This window comes from Malus sylvestris, chromosome 5 (genome assembly GCF_916048215.2).
Source record: "Malus sylvestris chromosome 5, drMalSylv7.2, whole genome shotgun sequence".
Classification (NCBI taxonomy): domain Eukaryota; kingdom Viridiplantae; phylum Streptophyta; class Magnoliopsida; order Rosales; family Rosaceae; genus Malus; species Malus sylvestris.
In genome coordinates this window covers 16,728,548-16,748,975 of record NC_062264.1, presented here as the reverse complement: position 1 = coordinate 16,748,975, position 20,428 = coordinate 16,728,548, and the positions used below count along the sequence as shown (strand labels likewise).

Below are 20,428 nucleotides of genomic sequence, written 5' to 3'. Positions count from 1 at the left end.
CCCATATAGCTAATTGGTTTTATCGTGAAACCTCATTTCTTAACCAAGACAACCCTGGTTAGCTGCCATGCTTAACAGATGGAAAAGGAATCATAGCTCAGTCATGTAAAAATTTCATCTTAAACCTCTAGTTGAAGGTTACATTTCTTAGCATGCGAATCCCAGTGTTCCTAAACTCAGGCTTGACGACCGCCTAGAAGGCGCCTAGGCGCTCGATGGTGGCCCACCGCCCTGATTATACCAAAATTGTTCAATAAGTTGGTCAGACTATTAAGTGGCACTTAGAAGGCCGCCTAGCCCTCCCAGGCGGCCTTGACGGTCTCTGGATGGTTCTGCAACTTAAGAATTATTGCTAGAAAGGTTGTGCATCTCGGCCGTCTTGCTGCAATTTCATCGTGTCCTCGCGTTTTGTTCCCTCTCTACGTGTGTAGAAGAGGAGTTGCATAGAACATTTAACGAGAGGGAGCTCTGTAAAATTGCAATCGGCAGAGAAGAAAAATGCGACGGTGCAGAGCTCTGTAAAATTGCAATTAGCGGAGGAGAAGGATGAGACGGCACATAGGTTATGTTGTTGGCTAGGGTTAGAGAAAGGATTTCAAGTGGCTGACATTCCTTTTAAAATTAGAGAATAAAATATATTTATTTATTTAATATGAAAACAAGGCCCAATCCTTTTTGAAATGAAAAGTAAGGCCCAATGATTAAAACATAAGATTTAGAAAAAGCTTTACAAAACCAAGAGAGAAAAAACCCCATAATTTTAGATATATACTCATATTTTATAATAATAATATATGCATATATAATAAATTAACCTATATGTCATTTTACTTTGTAATTTATGTATCTCAATACAATTTTATATTTTTTAAGTATACAGAGACACTTATTTATACAATTTTACTTAAATTCGCCTAGTCCGCCTAGGCGCCTGCCTAGACCCTGCCTAGCCGCCTAGATGCTAGGCCCTAGTCCACCGTCCGACTAGCGCCTAACGTCTTTTAGAACCTTGGCGAATACATAAAATCATTTGAAGTAACATCCATGGATTATTATATAAATCACCTAACAGCAAGGACTATTAGATCTTTAGTATACAACTTATATCCTCAACCAAAAATTAGTGATAAACCTATAACTGTCCAATTTAAACACCATTTCTTTCACTGAAACCAAAAAAAGGAAAGGAAACATTTTCTAGCTCTCAGAAGTTTACATTAGATGACTATGGCAATCCAATTTGAAAGCTACCTCGTATAAAAAATTTCCTATTTCATTGAAAAAATTAAAAAATTTGTAAGATGATGCATTAATTCCCATATATTCTGAGTGCTGACATGCTCTTATCCTAAAGCACCATAGTATAGGAGCAGCTGTTATTCACAAGTCAGAACATTGAATCTCATGGCAAGAGTAATTTCTAGTACCCACCATTAATTTCACTCTTAATTTTTAAACCCAAATCAAATTTTGTCTGTTGCGGTTGCAGGCCACCTCTCCCTTCACTCTATATATACCCCAACCCACCTCATCTCTTCTCATTGACTTCATACATGATCTCCTCAGCCATCATCCATCTTTTTCTTCATATACACACTCATCTAATTATTCAGCTGAAACCCTACTAGTATTCACAGACACAGAGAGAGAGAGAGAGAGAGAGAGAGAGAGAGAGAGAGGTGCTACATTTGTATGGAGATTGCTTCTATTTTAATATGCATATTCCTCTTCCTCTCAACTCTTTTCTCATACTACTTGATACAGAGACAAAAGAGAAATTCTATGCACAAAGCTAAACTCCCCCCAGGCTCAATGGGGTGGCCTTACATAGGAGAGACTCTCCAAATGTACTCTATGGACCCAAACATATTCTTTGCTACAAAGCAGAAAAGGTTCTAATCTAATCCAATCAATATTACCAAACCCTAATTGCTATATATATATATATATATATATATATATATATATATATATATATATATATGTTTCTTCTCCATGAATTTGATCTTAATTTGGTGTATTTTTCCCTTCTGTTTTGTGTTCATCAGGTATGGAGATGTATTCAAAACCCACATACTTGGATGCCCTTGCGTCATGCTGGCAAGCCCTGAGGCCACAAAGTTTGTGCTGGTGACTCATGCCCACTTGTTCAAACCCACATACCCAAAGAGCAAGGAGAAGTTGATTGGTCCTTCTGCTCTCTTCTTTCACCAAGGAGATTACCATATTAGCCTTAGGAAGCTCATTCAGAACTCTCTGTCCCCCAATCCCAACACTATTCAGAAACTAGTTCCTGGCATTGAAGCATTGGTCATTTCTGCCTTGGACTCATGGGCTGAAGGACGAAAAGTCATCAACACGTATCATGAGATGAAAAAGGTTAGTAGTGTATATTTAATTTGACTCCAAAAACACTCCTCTTTTCTCTTATAACTTTTATTTTTTTTTCCAAAGTCTTTGGAATGAATAAATCAAAGAAGAATTTAAAAAAAATGACTGCAGAAGGAAAAAGCGGAAATGTGATAATCACAATCCAAATTTTTTTTTTTACCAACATGTTGGCTAATTAATTAGAGGCTAACTACTTTTTAAACTAGTCCTTCGCTCTAATTAACCCCATGTTGCTTACGTCTTTTTGGTAGGTAGGTTTGTTCTAAAATGCTTCTTATGTGTTTGTCTATAGCTTACACACATAAGCACGTCATTGATGTGTTTTTTAATTTTTTATTGTTTATTTATTTTACAAGTTATTTCCTTCAGTTTTGTTTGGAACAAGTTAATATTATTCTAATTATATGGATTTCATTTTGTCCCTTTACAGTTCTCCTTTGATGTTGGCTTTCTGGCAATCTTTGGTCAGTTGGATGAGACTTACAGAGAAAAGCTCAAGGAGAATTACTGCATAGTAGATAAGGGTTACAATTCCTTTCCAACAAAAATACCTGGAACTGCATATCAGAAAGCTCTCTTGGTAAGCAACACTTGTCTAATTCTATATTTAAATTTAACATATTATGTATGACTTTTTTAACTGACAGTACCCTTTTTATTTCGAAGGCAAGGAAAAGGCTCGGTGAGATTTTGAGTCAGATAATTTGTGAGAGGAAGGAAAAGAAAACCATGCAGAATGATTTATTGGGTCATCTGCTGAATTTCCAAGATGAAAATGGGCAAACTTTAACTGAGGATCAAATTTCTGATAACATCATTGGAGTTCTGTTTGCAGCCCAAGACACTACAGCTAGTGCTCTAACATGGGTTCTCAAGTACCTCCACGATAACCCGAAAATTCTTGAAGCTGTGGAGGTAAAACTTTCGTGCTACAAAGTTTGCAAATTTTACACAAATTGTACAAGTGAAAAATTGGGTTATGTTGAGCTGTGATATATTATTGCAGGCTGAGCAAAAGACCACATATGAAGCAAATGATGTATGTAAGAAGACCTTGAGTTGGGCACAGATTAAGAATATGCCACTCACATATAGGGTAAGCCAACTCACACTAGCCATCCAAATATTCAAAAGCGAAGTGATTTTTGTACGCATTTTCTCCTCTGTCCTCTCCGGCCGTTGAATAAATCAAAGGAGCATTAATGTACAGAATTAATAGGAGAGTGCAGAGTAAGAAAATGAGCCTGAAAATCACTATTTTTTTTTAAATGGGAAAAATGTTACTGAGCTGGATATGTATGAAATTTCAGGTTATATTGGAGAGCTTGAGGATGGCAAGTATAATATCTTTCACATTTAGGGAAGCTGTGGTTGATTTAGAATACAAAGGTGAGGAATTTAAGTTCATTTTTGTGACATTTAAGTAGAAAAATACAAGTACTTAAAGAGGTTTTATTTCCATAAATATCGTTTCAAAGTTGATCAAAATAATATTGCAGGATATCTTATACCAAAGGGTTGGAAGGTTATGCCATTGTTTAGGAACATACATCATAGTCCAGAATTCTTCTCAGACCCTCAAAATTTTGATCCATCGAGGTTTGAGGTACGTAGAGACACTGATATCAGCTGGATTTTGTCATTTTTTTTGCTTTTTTCTTTTTTTCCCTTCTCTCTCTCCTCAAACAAAAACAAATTATATGGAAATGATCAAACTTGATTTCTCTTTTTCCTTATATCTTATTTTTGTGGTTGTGGGCAAAATAGGTTGGTCCAAAGCCTAACACTTTCATGCCATTTGGGAAAGGAGTGCATGCTTGTCCAGGAAATGAGCTTGCCAAGTTGGAAATACTCAGTTTGGTCCACCACCTTGTGACCAAATTCAGGTACACAATTCAAATATGCAAATATCATTTTTTTTTTCATTTCTACATTATATCCTTAGGTTCTTAAAAAAAAATTAATGTGTTTAAAATTTGATGAAACTTACTATTGTTTCTGCATCTAAATTTTTTTTTTCTCGAACAAACTTTCATTAGAGTGATGATCCTCTAGGGATCTTAACAAAAATACAATCATAGTACATGTAACATGTAACAAAACGAGAAGAGTGTGAAAACCAAACTAAATTATTATGATATTAATATTCAAGTTCAGCTATTGCATCCACTGTATCTAAAACCATGTTGGCAAAACAATCATGTTAAAACATTATCACTAAAATGTGTGAAGATTGTGTGCTGATCCCAAATTAGAAGGCTCTTGTTGTTGATATTTTGATGATTTGTGATTGCAGGTGGGAAGTGGTGGGATCACAAAGTGGGATTCAGTATGGTCCATTTCCAATTCCTCAGCATGGACTACCAGCCAGATTTTGGAAAGAATCCAACCAATCTCAAACACAACTTGGGGGCCACTAATTGATCGCCTTCCCCAACCAACTTAATTACTCATGTTAATAACCTCCCTAAAACCCAATTAATTTACACTAGTCCTCTTGTTTTTCAGATGGGGTCTCTGTCTTTCTATGTCTTTTAGTAGTAGTCTATCATTTATCTGCTCCGTGTAATTTTGAAGTGTGATTTTGATTATCTCTATGAGAAACTTCAATGATTAAGGGGTAAGCCTTTTATATTACCCTATGAGCGGATTTGTTATTGCCTATTATTGTAACTTTGGACTAAGCTAATCAAATGTAGGTAGTGATAACAAAACATGTTCAAGCTATAGTTTATATAAAAAAAAAACATTACTTTATTCACTAGTTGTCGTCAATGACGAAATTTAAATTCAAAACATCCAACAAATTGATATTGAATATCATTAAACCAAATAGTCATTGGCACTATTATATCAAGAAGGTAAGGCTCTAAGCTAGATGTGCCTTCTCAGTACAAATATACAACATGATTGAAAACGCTTTTAAAAAAACTAATTTTGGGTTCCAAAAACTCTTCAAGTTGGTACTTCTAACATAATGAACACTGATTAAATTACTACACACTTGGCCTCTTCGATCAATAAGGTGGAGATCAATAGCTAAGCTTTGTTTATGATATCTCACACTGTTTATGACAGATTGAGAATCAGATTCCAACATGATGGAAGAGAAGCCAACCTTTAATTGTCATACATGAAGGTGACATCCATTAACATGACAAGACAACAAAAATGAAGGGACCATAATATAACTCAAAACGCCTAAACCAAGCAATTGAATGGTCATGCTTCATGTTAATAGATAAAATTTCCACAATACAATAAAAGACGTATATAAGATAGAAAAAAATTTAGGCCAAATAATACAACAAAGGCAACGAACGAAACAAATGCCGCACAAACAACTATGAAGTCCACATCTCTCTGGTCAAATCCACAAAGCTCTAAACAACCCATGAGCCTAAATGTGTCACCACGTAGAGCAATATTTGCCATCAAACGCCGCATCTAGCCAAGAAGAGATTGGATAACGTCTAGTCTATTCTAGGAGCATCTCCAATTTGGTTATACCGAAAATGCTCATAACTACCCTATTATGAACTACTTTAAAACATAAATTGCTTTTACAAATGTGTTGTCGTTTTACTTTAATCAACTCTTCTAACTTTGCAATTTATTACTTTAATTTCTAATTAAGGGCATGTTCACTTAGCAGAAATGAAAAATTGAAAGAATCAAGAGTTTAAAAGTAGGAGAAGTAACGAAGGGGAATCAAATCAATTAGCGCCCCCTAGTTGATCTGATTTTTTATTTTTACATATTTGATTACAGACAGCTAATTTCCTTACGTGTCACAAAAATAAACGTAAAGGAAAATTTAAGAGTGAAAAGATTCACTTACCCATTACTTTAGTAAACACATGAAACTCAAGAATCAAAAGTATCAACTTACATTTCTTGTAATTAAACATGGATGTATGGAAAATATTTCCAGAGACGTCAATTTGCTATATTCGTTCTTCCACAATAAATTTGCTTTATCCAAATGAGTTTACAAAAGTTTGCTACCTCATTTTATGCATTGGTCTGGAAGTGGATCCACTATAATAAGCACTAGTACAGACGTTAAACCTCACATTTTATACCATGTATTTTCTCTCCCATACTCTACTCTCTTTCTCTCTTCTCATTTCAACTTCCATCGTACTGCAATAACATTTGTTGCACATTCAATTCTAATGTATACTATACGGAAATACACACACGCAATACATTTTCTTTAAATTGTGTTTTGGTTAATATTTAACTTTGGGCTTAAAGGAAAGAAAGTTCAAAAGAGCTCAATAAATGAGATTTTGCCCGAAGCCCAGCACTGAGTCCAGATACCCATCTCAAGGCAAGATGATGGCTCCCAATTTAATGCAAAGGTTAGGTGCTTACAAGAGAAGTGACAACCGATGGAAATCCACTTACTCCCGGCCCAAAAACACTTTTTGAGAGGCAGAACATGTAAAAATGTTGATGACTCACTACCCTTTAGTTGCTTTTGGGCAAGAGCAAAAACAGTATCGTCGGGTTAATTTGCCTATAAATAGGGGAAGAGGCCCCAAAGATAAGGACACTCAACCAATCAAACAAACATACAACTTGCCTTTCAGTCAAACGAATATCTAGAAAGCTGTGCTTTGTTCAGATTCTGCACCCTTTTAGCCTTAGACTTCCTTTAGAAAGACATCTTTTTGTCTATGTAAAAGCTCTGCTACCTTCTCCAAATATTGTAGTATCGATTCTCTTGTGTAAACCCATTTACTTTTCATCCCTCTTTCAGTACCTAATCCTTTAGAACTACAACAAAGAAGATATTGCAAGACGTTTAATCTTGCCCGACTCTTTGTTTTGTCTTTCAATTAATAGATTTGTTGTTATAATGTATTCCCCGGTACATATTCAAGTCATTTCCAGTCTTTTGATGATCCAAAGTTCCATCAGTTCTTAGATCTGGTTCACTTAGTTTAGTGGTTTTATTGTCATAAGAAGATTAAAATTGATTAAAACTGATGACTTGATCAGATCTTGATCTCCACCCTTTAAGCATACAAGAAGAATGTAGACTTAACCTATCTACGACAATCCTTTGATAACAAGAAGTCAAAGTAACTTAGGGCGCAAGTAATCGGCTTACATACACTTATTCTACATTTGCTTTACAGAGATGGCAGTGACACGCCTTAGCACTTAGTTTTGATTGTGAGCCTTAAGGCCTACACCTAAGGCCACAAAGACACATTTCAGAATTAACTTTGTCCTCCTCTTGCAGCATCTTGGCAAGCCGGAGCCCGACAATCAACCAAAGTGTCAATTCTTTAGGGAGCTGTGTGCTCGAGATAGAGACCTCTCCCTGCGAGATTTCCTACCTGAACAAATTGACTGTGGACGTAAAAATTTGTTGATTTTCTTGAAAACAACCGTTTCATAACAACATTTCGAAAAATACTTCCGTGTGACGGGAGTGATAGGCAAGGTTTTTTATTTATCCGGAAAAATTGTTCCACATATCTCATGAGATTGGCATTGTTGGGAACTTGCATATTGCTTCACGTGGGGGGCCTTTAACAGTGGCCACGAAAGAGCCAATTGTCACGAATTCGCTTGGCCGAGAAATAGCATAGGTGCCGTTGATTGGACGCAAAAAAGAAAGGCAGGTGCCCACAACAAGGGCAAAGAGGTTGAATGATTCGTGAGGGTGAGAGCTTGGGAGGCCTAGAAAACTACACATTGATTTCCCTATTTTGCACGGGTGGCATTAGACCGACCAAACCGACTGATCCGAATCATATTAGTTGGTTTGGTTTTTTCACCAAGAAAAAGTTCAAATAATTTAAAAATCAAACCGAACCCATTCACATTTTGATTTGATTCGATTTTGATACTTTTGAAAATGATCAAAATCAAACCGAAGCAATTATGTATTTTTTAGCTATTAACTTATTTATTTTACATGTATCAACTTATTATAGCTTATTTGGAGGTCTTAGCGTATATTATAAGTTATAGTGATTATTAACAATTAGGAGATTTAAATGTATCTTATACTTATGTGAGGTTATAATTAATAAATCGTTTGCTAATAGGAGATTTTATTTGATTGAAACTTAGTTCTATTTGACTTGATGAACTTTTTATGTTCGGAAAAAACTTAATCTTTCAATTGAGTTGAAATGTATGAGATGTGTGGATGTTTAGAAGATTAAAACTCCTGAAATATTGAACGTTTTTTATTTATTGTTGAATAAGCTCAAACCTACCGAATCAAACCGATTAATAATGGCTTCATTTGGTTCAGTTTCAATGGTGGTATGGGTCAAAACTAAACCAAAACGAACCATTAAATATTAGTTAGTTCAGTTATATTGTTAGTGTCAACCCGATCCGCACCCGCTCCTACTATTTTGCTTACAAATTGTGAAGCAAATGTGCTTTTGCCGGTGGTCCCTTTTGGCCCCAAATTTGATATTTCAGTTAAAGGACAAACATGGATAAAAAACGAAAGGGTTAAAACGACAAACAAAATTGTCCTAAGATAGGGCACCCCCACCCTAGTTTGAAATTGGAATTACCCTAAATTATTATTGTCCGAAAGATTCCTACCAATATGCCCTCCACCTTCACTGCCCCCCACTTCTACATGCTTCCATTATCTCAATTAGCTCTAATATCTTTTTATTTTTGGAATTTTAACGAAAAATCCGCAGTACTATTCACTTTAACGAAAAATCATATTTTTACACTAAAAGGTCAAATATTGTACTATTCACTTTACCCTTTATTTTGTCATTATCTTTAAAACTTAAAGTTTTCAAATCATTTTCATTAATTTTTCTTTTTATTTTTTGGTCCGACTAGCTCTAAATATACGGAAATTCTTGGGCACAGACAACCTGACCATGTGGTCATCCAACCGCGCACACACAACACAAAACACCCCACCCCTAGTATTGGGCCCCGACAACCTCACCACGTGGCCATTTGACCGCACAAATAAAACACCCTTACCCCCCCCTCCCGCCTCTCGCCACGTGTACCGACCGAAGAACATCTCCTAATGTGAGTCAGCACTAACTAGAGACCAAACGCATAGCAAGCATAAGATTTTTGAGAACATTCAACAAATACTATCAACTGGGTAGTATGATTGTTGATTTAAGCCACAAGGACAACTGACAGACCTTAAAGATGTGTGTTGGCTCTGGAAATAAAGATTTCCACCACCGAATATTTTGTGAGTAAACTATACCGGAATCACTGAACCAACCTGAGCAGGCAAGGCTTCCTTGAGTTAAATTCAAAACGCAGCATGTTCGGTGAAATGCAGCATGTCAGTCAAGAACAAGAAATTAATAATTTTCCATAAAAGAAAAGAATCATGTATAATGTAGGCAGCTGGAACTGGATTGTGCAGCCCAATCTAGTTATTACTGCAGTACTAGCTAGTATTAAGCAGATATGTCTACACTCCATTATCCAAGTAACTGAAATAGATATGGCTAAACATGTCATTTTTTTTTATCAGAATCAACCCCATAGGTACTACATTTTGTAGCTCTTTGCTGGGTTGACATGATTTCAAGCGGATTGGGACGTGCTTGCCCACCACCAGCTTAGAGTACCATTTCCAGATCAGAGAAAATGACTCAAGATTATCACATCATTTTCCCATGTCGTGGACATCAGAATCGTCTCATCATCACTACAAAATAATGTCACAAATATTGTCTCATCATAACTACAAAATAATGTCACAAATAACACTAGAAAAAAGCTTTATTATTTTTCAAAAGACACCCTTTCTCTCCACCGTGAGAGTCCGCCAGAGTGCAAGTCTCCTTCTCCCTCTTGTGAATCTGTGGGTTCCAATCGGTGAATCCTCATCCTTAACCCCCTTAGAGCACCTCCAGCGGGGGAGGTTGCTCGGGGGCTAGTGGATCAAACAGTAGCAAATTGCTGGGGGGATGACCTCCAGCGTAGGGAAGCCCGAGCGACAGGCGAGGCCCGAGGAGCAGGCCCGTCGAGGATTGCCAGCCCGAGGGCTACGTCAGGCGCGTGCGTTTCACGCGCGCGTGGGCACGAGTCGTCCGACAAAAAAACAGGGCTGGGGCCCGCGAATTCAATTCTGAAAAGTTACCGTTGGGGAAGCCACGTGGCTTCCCCATGTCCGTTCGATTGAAACGGTCCTATTTTATGGACCGTTGGATTTCCAACGGTTAAAAACATTTAAATATCTCATTTAATTTCATCCGTTTGATCTAAGATCAACGGTCCACGTTATTAGGCTTTGTAAATTAAAAACAAAAGAAAAAACAGTTTAAAAATCTAAAATGTTACCGTTGTGACACGTGGCACAATCTGGAGTGTTGGAATTTAAAATTTTTTAAATCCAACGGCAGAGATTAATTAGGTGAATAAAAATTAAAAAAAAATGTAAAAAATCCGAAAAAAATCAGAAAAAAAATTATGAAAAATTATAAAAAATTTTGATTTTACTTTTCTATAAATACCTTCTCATTATCTTCTACCCTACACCACAATTTCATATTTTCTCAACTACTTTCAACCACATTCCTATCTTTCTCTCAAAGTTTCAATCCAATTTTTTTCCAACAAAATGACTACTCAAGCAGGTACGAATTGGACGCTTTTTGAAGATGTTGTGTTGTGTACTAGTTGGGTTCAAGTTACTCATAATTCGATTACGGGTGATGAGATGCAGTTGCGAGAAATGTGGAGTCTTATTCATACCAATTATCTTGAGAAAATGGGTGGGCAAAGAACTAAAGAATCGATGTCCAGTCGTTGGAAATTACTTAGTCAATCGTTTAGTACGTGGAGAGACGCCTTGGCACAAGCTAGTGGTAATATTCGAAGTGGGGAAAATTTAGCGGATCAGATAACAATATATTATTTATTTGTTTGTATTATTTGTTAGCTACTTTCATTATATTTATTTGTTTGTATTATTTATTTGTTAGCTACTTTCATTATAATTATTTGTTAGCTACTTTCATTATATTTATTTGTTTGTATTATTTGTTACCTACTTTCATTATAATTATTTGTTAGCTACTTTCATTATAATTATTTGTTAGCTACTTTCATTATAATTATTTGTTTGTATTATTTATTTGTTAGCTACTTTCATTATAATTATTTGTTTGTATTATTTATTTGTTAGCTACTTTCATTATAATTATTTGTTAGCTACTTTCATTATATTTATTTGTTTGTATTATTTGTTACATACTTTCATTATAATTATTTGTTAGCTACTTTCATTATAATTATTTGTTTGTATTATTTATTTGTTACTTACATTCATTATAATTATTTGTTTGTATTATTTATTTGTTAGCTACTTTCATTATATTTATTTGTTTGTATTATTTGTTACCTACTTTCATTATAATTATTTGTTAGCTACTTTCATTATAATTATTTGTTTGTATTATTTATTTGTTACATACTTTCATTATAATTATTTGTTTGTATTAATTATTTGTTACCTATTCTCATTATAATTATTTATTCTCCCACATTGTGTAGGAACTTCAAGCACAAGCTTGGTATGGTGCCAAAACCAAAAGCAAAAACAAAACATTCACCCGGTTTGAATGTTGGAATATTGTCAAAGATTGTCCTAAATTTAGAGTTGTGCATGTCGGTCTAGAAGTTTTCATGAACAGCACCCCTCTACACTCTACACCCGAGCATGCCTCGCATGATCATGATGAAGATGATGATGAAGAAGTGCCTGAAACGCCCCCTGTTGAACAAGCGTCGGGGTCGACCCATTTTCCAATTAGGCCTCAAGGTAAGAAGGCTTCAAAGAGAAAAGGTAATGCTTCCAAGAATGGTTATGCAAAGTATATGGAAGATCTTGCCCGCCAAGGTGAATTGAATTTGGCCCGGGAAATGGCTAAATTTGAGGCTGATAAGGCTAGAGAGGATGCAAAAGCTGCAGCTTTTGAGAAAAAATTTGAAGCTGATGAGAGAGAAAGAGAACTACTTCGGCAAGAAAGGGAACATAGAAGAGAAGAAAGAATGGCTGAACGAGATCGTGACATTATGAAGGAGCCTTTAGAAGGGAAGTCTCCAGACTCTAAATATTTTTGGAAGTCGGAGAAAGCAGACGTGGTGCGAAGGAGGTGTGCAAGAGAAGCGAGAGCAAGAGGAGATGGTCCTAGCACGACAAGAGAAGATCATCCTAGCACGACAAGAGAAGATTATCCTAGCACCACAAATTGGTTAGGTGATGGTTATCATCCATTCACGAGCCCATAATTTTCCAATCAATTCGGGTTGTAATTTCTTATTCATTGAATATAGTACTTTATGTTGTTTCCAATTTATTGAATTTAGTACTTTATTTAAACTAAAAGTATATTTATTTCATTTGGTAATTTATTGAATTTAGTACTTTATTCAAAACACATTTAAACACACCAAATAAAATAACATCAACACACCAAAAAAACACACCAAATAAAATAAAATTACATTTCAACTCACTAAATGAACTAAAAAAGCACACCACATAAAATAAAATAAACACACCAAATAAAAACAAACACCAAATAAAATTACATTTCAACTCACTAAATGAACTAAAAAAACACACCACATAAAATAAAATAAACACACCAAATAAAAACAAACACTAATGAACTTAAGTATCTTCAGCACCCCTAAATTCCCACTGGTGCTCTATCAAGTCAAGTTGGCGGGCATTGTGCATATATGACCTTTGAAGTGCAGTATATCGTTGAATGATCCTTTCATTGTAACGTCCATCCCTTTCTAATGGCTCATGTTGCACGGGCTCATCGGTGACGTCATGAGCACAATATATACATGTTCTTGAATTGTTCATCGTGTCTGGCTCATATTCATCAACGGCTTCATAATCGTACTCATCTTTCACAATCATGTTGTGAAGAATGATGCACGTCATCATGATGGATGGAAGCGACTCTACATCAAACAATCTGGCAGCACCCCTGATGATCGCCCAGCGAGCTTGAAGGATACCGAAACAAAGCTCCACATCCTTCCTGCAACCCTCTTGACATCTTGCAAAGTGTTTTTCCTTTGCACTTCGCGGACGTGGCACTGTTTTGACAAATGTTGACCACCTTGGGTAAATGCCATCAGCTAGGTAGTATGGCCCGTCGTACATACGTCCGTTGACCTCATACGTGACTTTTGGTGCCTTTCCCTTGCAGGACATCGTTGAACACTGGGGATTGGGCAAGGACGTTGAGGTCATTTTGAGCTCCCGGAACCCCAAAAAAGGCGTGCCAAATCCATGTATCAAAAGATGCCACCGCCTCCAAAATGATACTTTTTGATCCTTTTCTGTCCCCATAAGCGCCTTGCCATGCACTTGGACAGTTTTTCCAAGTCCAGTGCATACAATCAATGCTTCCAATCATCCCTGGAAAACCTCGCATCTCGCCTTTCTTCAGAAGCCTTTGCAAGTCCATATGAGTAGGTCTCCGGAGGTACTCTGCGGTGTAGATAGATTCGATTGCCGAACAAAACCTCATGAGGGACTCAAGAATGGTTGATTTTCCCATCCTTGTTATCTCGTCCACTTGGTCTGCAGCTGATCCATATGCAAGCATCCGCAAGGCAACAGTAATTTTTTGCTGAGGCAGGAGACCCATAACACCAAAAGCATCCGACTTTTGCACAAAGTAAGAATCATGGTTGCAAACAGCGCCCATGATTTTGTTGAACAAATGTCGTTCCATTCTAAAACGACGTCGGAAGTATGTATCAGGGAATGCACTGTTACGGACAAAATAATCGTCCAAGAGCTCCTAACCTCGTCGTTACCTGTTTCTATCAATGTTTACAGCACGGTTGGGCCTGCAGATATGAGCCACAACTTGGACGACTCGACGGGATTGTGAGGCTCCTGCCATTCTTGATTCGTCATCTCTCCGTCTACGCTCGTCATCCTCTTCCATCTCATTTTGGGCCCAATCCCCAACATTGAACATTCCTTGTGATTGGTTAAACAATTCTTCCTCTTCTTGCTCGATTTCCCACATCATCTTTGAAGAAGAAGAAGAAGACATTGTAAGAAAGAAGCAGAAACTATGAATAATGATAGGGGTTTTGGTGAAGAAGGAAGCAAAAACTATGAATAATGATAGGGATTTTGGCGAAGAAGGAAGCATAAACTATGAATAATGATAGAGATCTTGAGAAAATTGGTGTGAGATTTATGAGGATGGATGGTGGATTATATGGAGGATTCAGAAGGGATTAGGTTGTAGATAATGCCACATGGCATGCCGTCATTCGTTAAAAATCTGGTGGAAATCTATCCTCAAAGATTGTAATCGGATTGTGACACGTGGCACAACGTGATTGGTTAAAAATCTTATCAGAAATCCATCACCAATAATTGTCTTTTCAGATAATGACACGTGCCTTGACACAACGATTAAAAATCTTATCGGAAATCCATCACCAATAATTGTCTTTGCGGATAATGACACGTGGCGCAACGAGAACGATTAAAAATCTTATCCGAAATAACAAATATAATTATTTTGAATTATTTTATAAATACAAAAATACAAAATTTTTATTGCTATTGGCTTTTCGGATAATGACATGTGGCGCAACGAGAACGATTAAAAATCTTATCCGAAATTACAAATAAAATTATTATGTATTATTTTATAAATAAAAAATACTAATATTTTATTGCCAATTGCCAAGGCTATTCAGTGCAGGGGTGGAGATGCAAAAGGCAATTGCCAGGGGAATGCACTATTCATTAAGGGCAGTTACTGTTCACTAGGTGGATTAAATAGTGAATTGCCTGGGGGGAAGGCTCCTACACTGGAGTTGCTCTTATGAACATGTGGATTCCCACCCTCTTTCAAAGCTAAATCCGTCATTCCAGCAATCAATCTTCTTTCTAGCCCTCGGATTTGACTCGGCCCTGTGTATGCAGACTAATTACTCCCCCCGCCCCCAACCCCTACCTTACTCCACCCGTTTTGAATTTCTTCCTACCACCCACCATAAATCCCTAACCACCAGATATAACTATCAGATCTGAATCAAGTAAGCCGGATCCTCAGGATAGGTGGGGTCTAAACTTTGGCAGCTGACCAGATGTTGGAAAACGACATAATGGAGAGCTGCATATCTACAAAAACTGGCAAAAAGATGGGGAATAAGTGGCCCCAAACAATTATGGCAATAAACGAGGGAAAAGAGGACATAACTACCTACGTTTCAACAATTAAAATTTTTAGGAATTTAATTTCCACTAGATACATGTACTTTCAACCAACAACTTTTGTTGTGATGCTTGTATACTTATAACAGACACAACTGAACGGATCTGGGAGAAAAAAGAAGATCATTTGCCCAACTTTAATCTTAGGGAGGGCTTTTACTGTTTATCTATCGTACACATCTATGCGAACAAGTCAACCTACAAGGCACGCCAGGAGACAAATGGCACCCCAAGAAGTGGATGAGCTAAGTTACAATGATGTCAGAATGAAGGGAAGAACAAAGAGCATTATATCCCATTCACCAAGAAAGATTATGCCTGACTCGGGCTGAGCCCACATGAACTCACTAAAAGTCCCCACTGCCTCGGAAACCTATAAAAATGTGAAGTCTAAGAAAGAAGCAAAAAGGAGGTATAAAAGGCAAATAGCAAGACTGAGGGGGAAGGAGACCATGTCCCACAAAGCCCTCACCTTGGGAAGTACAGAATCCTAAGGAAAGCTTAAAATGACATGGTAAAGATATGAACACCAAGATGAAGCTCGAAGAAAATATGTTTTGGTCCTATCTCTCCTGAGAGAAGAATGCCCCAATCATTATTGGTTGATACTCTCTGTGAGAATCTAGTGCAGGCACAGAACCTTGGCATAACTCGGAAAGAAAGGTTGCCCGAGCTGATGTTGCCAAAAGAAGCACAGGCCTGGTTAGATGAATTCATGGACCACATTGGGGGTAAGAATGAAGACTTACCTAAACCTAGCAACTTCTATGTAAACACGACATTTGTTCTATCTGCCATGTTTTGTCCCAAACATGATCAACATGCCACAATGGAGGGTGATTACTTGGTAACATAACATATGATTGCACATGTTAGTATTGAAGAAGTAGGAAAAAATGAGTCGAGCAGAATAGGTTTCCCCGAGCTCACAAAAAAAGCCCGAGAGAGTGTACTCAGACAAAATGGTCTTCAGTCGCTCGAGTTTGACCCTAGCCAACCATCTTAATCCTATTTATGTAACTGCTCATCTGGAGGGAGTGTCCTTCAAAGGGGTTTTGATTGATGGAGGAGATGCGGTCAATGTGTTACCATATAAGCAAATGAAAAGGGTGTGTAGAAGTGAAGAGGATCTCATCCTCACGGATCTAACAGTTTCCAGTTTCTCTAGAGCCATCACTATAACTCATGAGATATTGCCCTTGGAGGTTGACTTGGGCTCCAAGCAAATCATGGTAGCCTTCTTCGTTGTGGATAATACTTCCACCTATGGAGCTTTACTAAGCCGAGATTGGATTCATCAGAGTCTCTCAGTGCCTTCCACCCTACACCAACAAGTAGCAGTTTACCATGAGGAAGAAGTTGTGGGACCAGGATTTTGGGAGATGGTGGAGGCCGAGTCACGACCATTCCTCCCCACTGCCAATGTGGCAGAAGCTAGCTTTTATAATCCTAGTATTGGGATTCTCCAGTGCTTAAGAGCTGATAAGAACGGCCGCTCGACTATGGTGACGGCCCAAAAGCTTCTAGAACAAGGATTATTCATTACCAAGGAAGAATGGGATAGGCCTCATATTGTCCTAACTCCCCAATACCAGTGATGTCAGAACAAAGAAGAAATGACCAAGTAGTTGCAATCAGGTCTTTAATCAAAAGATTGTCGGTGTATAGAAGAGAGATGAAGCAGGAAAAAGAGAACGTGGAAAAAGAACAAAAGGAATAAGCTTCAAGCAACCAGAAGAAAAGTGAAAAAGAGTTTTTTGGAAAGGAGTTGGAAGCGGCTATCCAAATGCCTGAATGTATATATGACCTAGATGGGGTAGAAGACTTGCCCGAGAGTTCAGAGTTAGTCAAATTTTTGTGTACAAAGCCTGACAAGCCACCACCAGAGGTACAATACCCCTTAGAAACCATTGATTTGAGGACTAAGGAAGATCCAATGCCTATACAGATCAGTGGCTTATTAGAAGTTGAAGTTTGGGCAAAGATAGTTAGTCTTTTGCATAAGTTTAAAAACTGTTTCACTTGGCATTACACTTGTTGGAAATGTGCCCTAAAACCAATCACACGATGATACTTTACGGACATTTTACATGTTAAACTAATATAGTTTAATTTAAAGGGCAAAGATTATTGTTTGAAGCCGTCTCATATAAATGTTATAAGCTTAAACGATAAGTCCAAGGAATATGTAATTGGGAGAATGCAATCTAAAGAAGTTAGATTTATGAGACCATTCTCTTTCGTATACATATCCTAAACGTTCCTGATCATAGGATTGCCAATTGGGCATTGACAGTCCGTTAAGATCAGTACGTGTTATGTCTTCTCTTAGGGAGAGTGACTGGTCTCGAGTCATTGGTGTGACTGACACCAAGACAAGTACGTAGGTGCTCAATAGAGAATGAGTTCACTGAATGCGATCAACAAGGAGTTCTCATACTCATGTCACATGAGAACTCATGATTGGGATAATGCAAAGTAGTCCTTTGACCTGAGGCATCATAGTTGTCTTGTGGTTAGGTCCTTAATCTTTGACTATGTCAAAGTCACTCCATCCGAGGGTGTCCACGACATAGTTGGGGTTAAGCCACTTAACCATGGAGGCAAGTGAATGCGCAACAAGGGATCTCTAACTTTCAAACTGTTTGAGGGAGAATACTCTATGATATGATTAAGAATCTCTGGCCAGAGTATGAATGAGATTTAGGAAATCGTTCCAAATCACATTCAAGGTAATCATATAAGTAAGAGAATCACATTGGATAGTAGACATGAATAAACTATCAAACCAAACAATGTGGTCAAGAGTATTGTATTAGAGAAAGACCGTATTGCATTGTAATCCTAAACTGAATAGCTTCTCCACCTCTTCTGATTCGCTTGGGTAACCATGACATACTGCTAGGTGTCACTCATGGTTTGTGGAAGCCCTAAACGTGTATAATCACTAAAGGGAGAATTGAAAGTAAGTTTCAATTCACAATCGATTTGAAAGAGTTCTAATCGCCCACTAACTCGCTAAAATGAACCTAATGGATCGTACACCGTGTAAGGTAGAGATTGAATAAACAACGAAGATGAGTAAGGATAATTAAATGGTTTAATTATTTATGGCAAGGATGATTTAATATGTTAATTAATCAAACAAATAAAGTTCGTTAAAGACCTCGGGTTAGTTTTGGGCCTCAAGGCCCAATGAGCTTCGAATGTCAAGCCCATTAACTTAAGTTGTATGACAACGTAATGACTAATAATTCATAAAGGCCCAAACAGCCCAATAAAACCCTATGTCCAGCCATATTGATAAAGGAGTGGGTTTTAGACTTATTACAAGTTTGCCACTCCAATGAAGGTATGTATAAATGTGACTTTATAGCCTTTTTTTCATCAGGGTTTCTTTTGGAGAAAATTGGATGAGAACATGTCTCTCCCTTTTCTCTCTAAGAGGCCGGCCACCCTAGAGGATTTTAGCTAGCAATCGTACTTCCTCTAGGTCACTCATCTCTTCTTCAAGTCCTTCCTCGGTGTGGAGACTTAGAGGTTCTCAACTTTGGGAACTTGGAGAATCCTTTCAACCATCCTCATTCAAGAAATCCATGGAGCTAAGAAGCAAGGAATGAAGGCCCTCTCCTTGGGTGATTAGCCTTTGCTTATGCAAAGAGGAATCAACAAAGGTATAAGATTTCTCAACTCACTTTGTTCTTGAATTGAGTCTTGGTTCACCCTTCTACTCGACTTTGAATTTCATGGGTAATGTTTTGTTTTTTAGTGCATACAAGCATGATTCCGCCTTTAAATGTTAATTGCATGCCATAGATGTTGCTCAAATGAACATGTTTTTCACAAAATTTCCTTCAAGTGGTATCAGAGCCTAGGTCTAGTAGTTGGTGAATGCTTTTGGGTTTTGTGTTTTCATAGTTTATGATTTGAATGTTGCAATGGTTACAAGCTTTATTCGTGCTTCTTTGAATGTAAATTTTGTTAGAAAATTTGCCATCTCACATGTTGTAGATGTATTTCATATGAGCATGAATTTTGGAGCTAAAATTTGGTGCCATGTTTTTGGGGAAATTCGGCCAAATCCAAAGGGTGGATTTTAGGGTTCATGTTTGTCTTGTTAAAAGTGTTTTAAAGTGACATTAGGAACCCCTAAGTACCCTAGTATGGTAATATATTTTTTCCCTTAAGTTTGAGAGTTTTTGGGGTGTCTTTGGGTGAAAAATGTTCATGGAGCTCTTATGGGTTTTCATGGATGTTCTTCATTGTTCTTGTTATGTTTTTGGCAAGAACAAAAAGGTTGGGTATTTTGATTCAAATTTTTTGGTTGTTTACATAAAGTTTTTGTTTGTGATGGATGGTTTGAATTTTCAATCAATACCCATACCAATCACTTACACTTTTTTCTTGTTTCAAGGAACCATGTTTTATGGAAACCTACTTTTTCAAACCAACCCATCACCTTTTCAACCCATCACCTTTCACTTTGTTGAAAAATTTCAAAAGTTTTATGACAAAACTCTCACCAAAACTAGCCACCCTAAAAGTAGGGTACTTTTGGGGCTTTTATGCAATTACATAAAGTTTTGATACTTTTGTGTATTTGTACTTTGACCCGAAAGTTTATGTTTTTACGTAAAGGCCCAAAATCACTAAAGGACAAATTGTTTTGCTCCTTTAATGAAGTTTTTGCATTTGTTGAAATTTTTGGGTTCTAGTTGTAATTACATGAAGTAGTGGACTTTTGTGTTTTTACAAAGGGACCTCAAAAGTTTATGTTTC

General features: G+C 37.2%; 1 protein-coding gene and 1 pseudogene across 1 annotated transcript; one reads left to right on the top strand and one right to left on the bottom strand.

Moving 5' to 3' along the window:
• The first annotated feature begins 1,527 nt into the window (after positions 1–1,527).
• Positions 1,528–5,028, top strand: LOC126624819 (abscisic acid 8'-hydroxylase 4-like). Its single transcript, XM_050293929.1, has 9 exons — positions 1,528–1,892; positions 2,049–2,379; positions 2,822–2,971; positions 3,058–3,306; positions 3,398–3,487; positions 3,702–3,780; positions 3,891–3,997; positions 4,159–4,277; positions 4,688–5,028. The coding sequence occupies exons 1-9, from the start codon at positions 1,693–1,695 to the stop codon at positions 4,809–4,811; spliced, it is 1,449 nt and encodes a 482-aa protein (XP_050149886.1). The 5' UTR covers positions 1,528–1,692; the 3' UTR covers positions 4,812–5,028.
• Positions 5,029–13,300: 8,272 nt separating this feature from the next.
• On the bottom strand, positions 13,301–14,357 carry LOC126622588 (protein ALP1-like; annotated as a pseudogene).
• Positions 14,358–20,428: the final 6,071 nt, after the last annotated feature.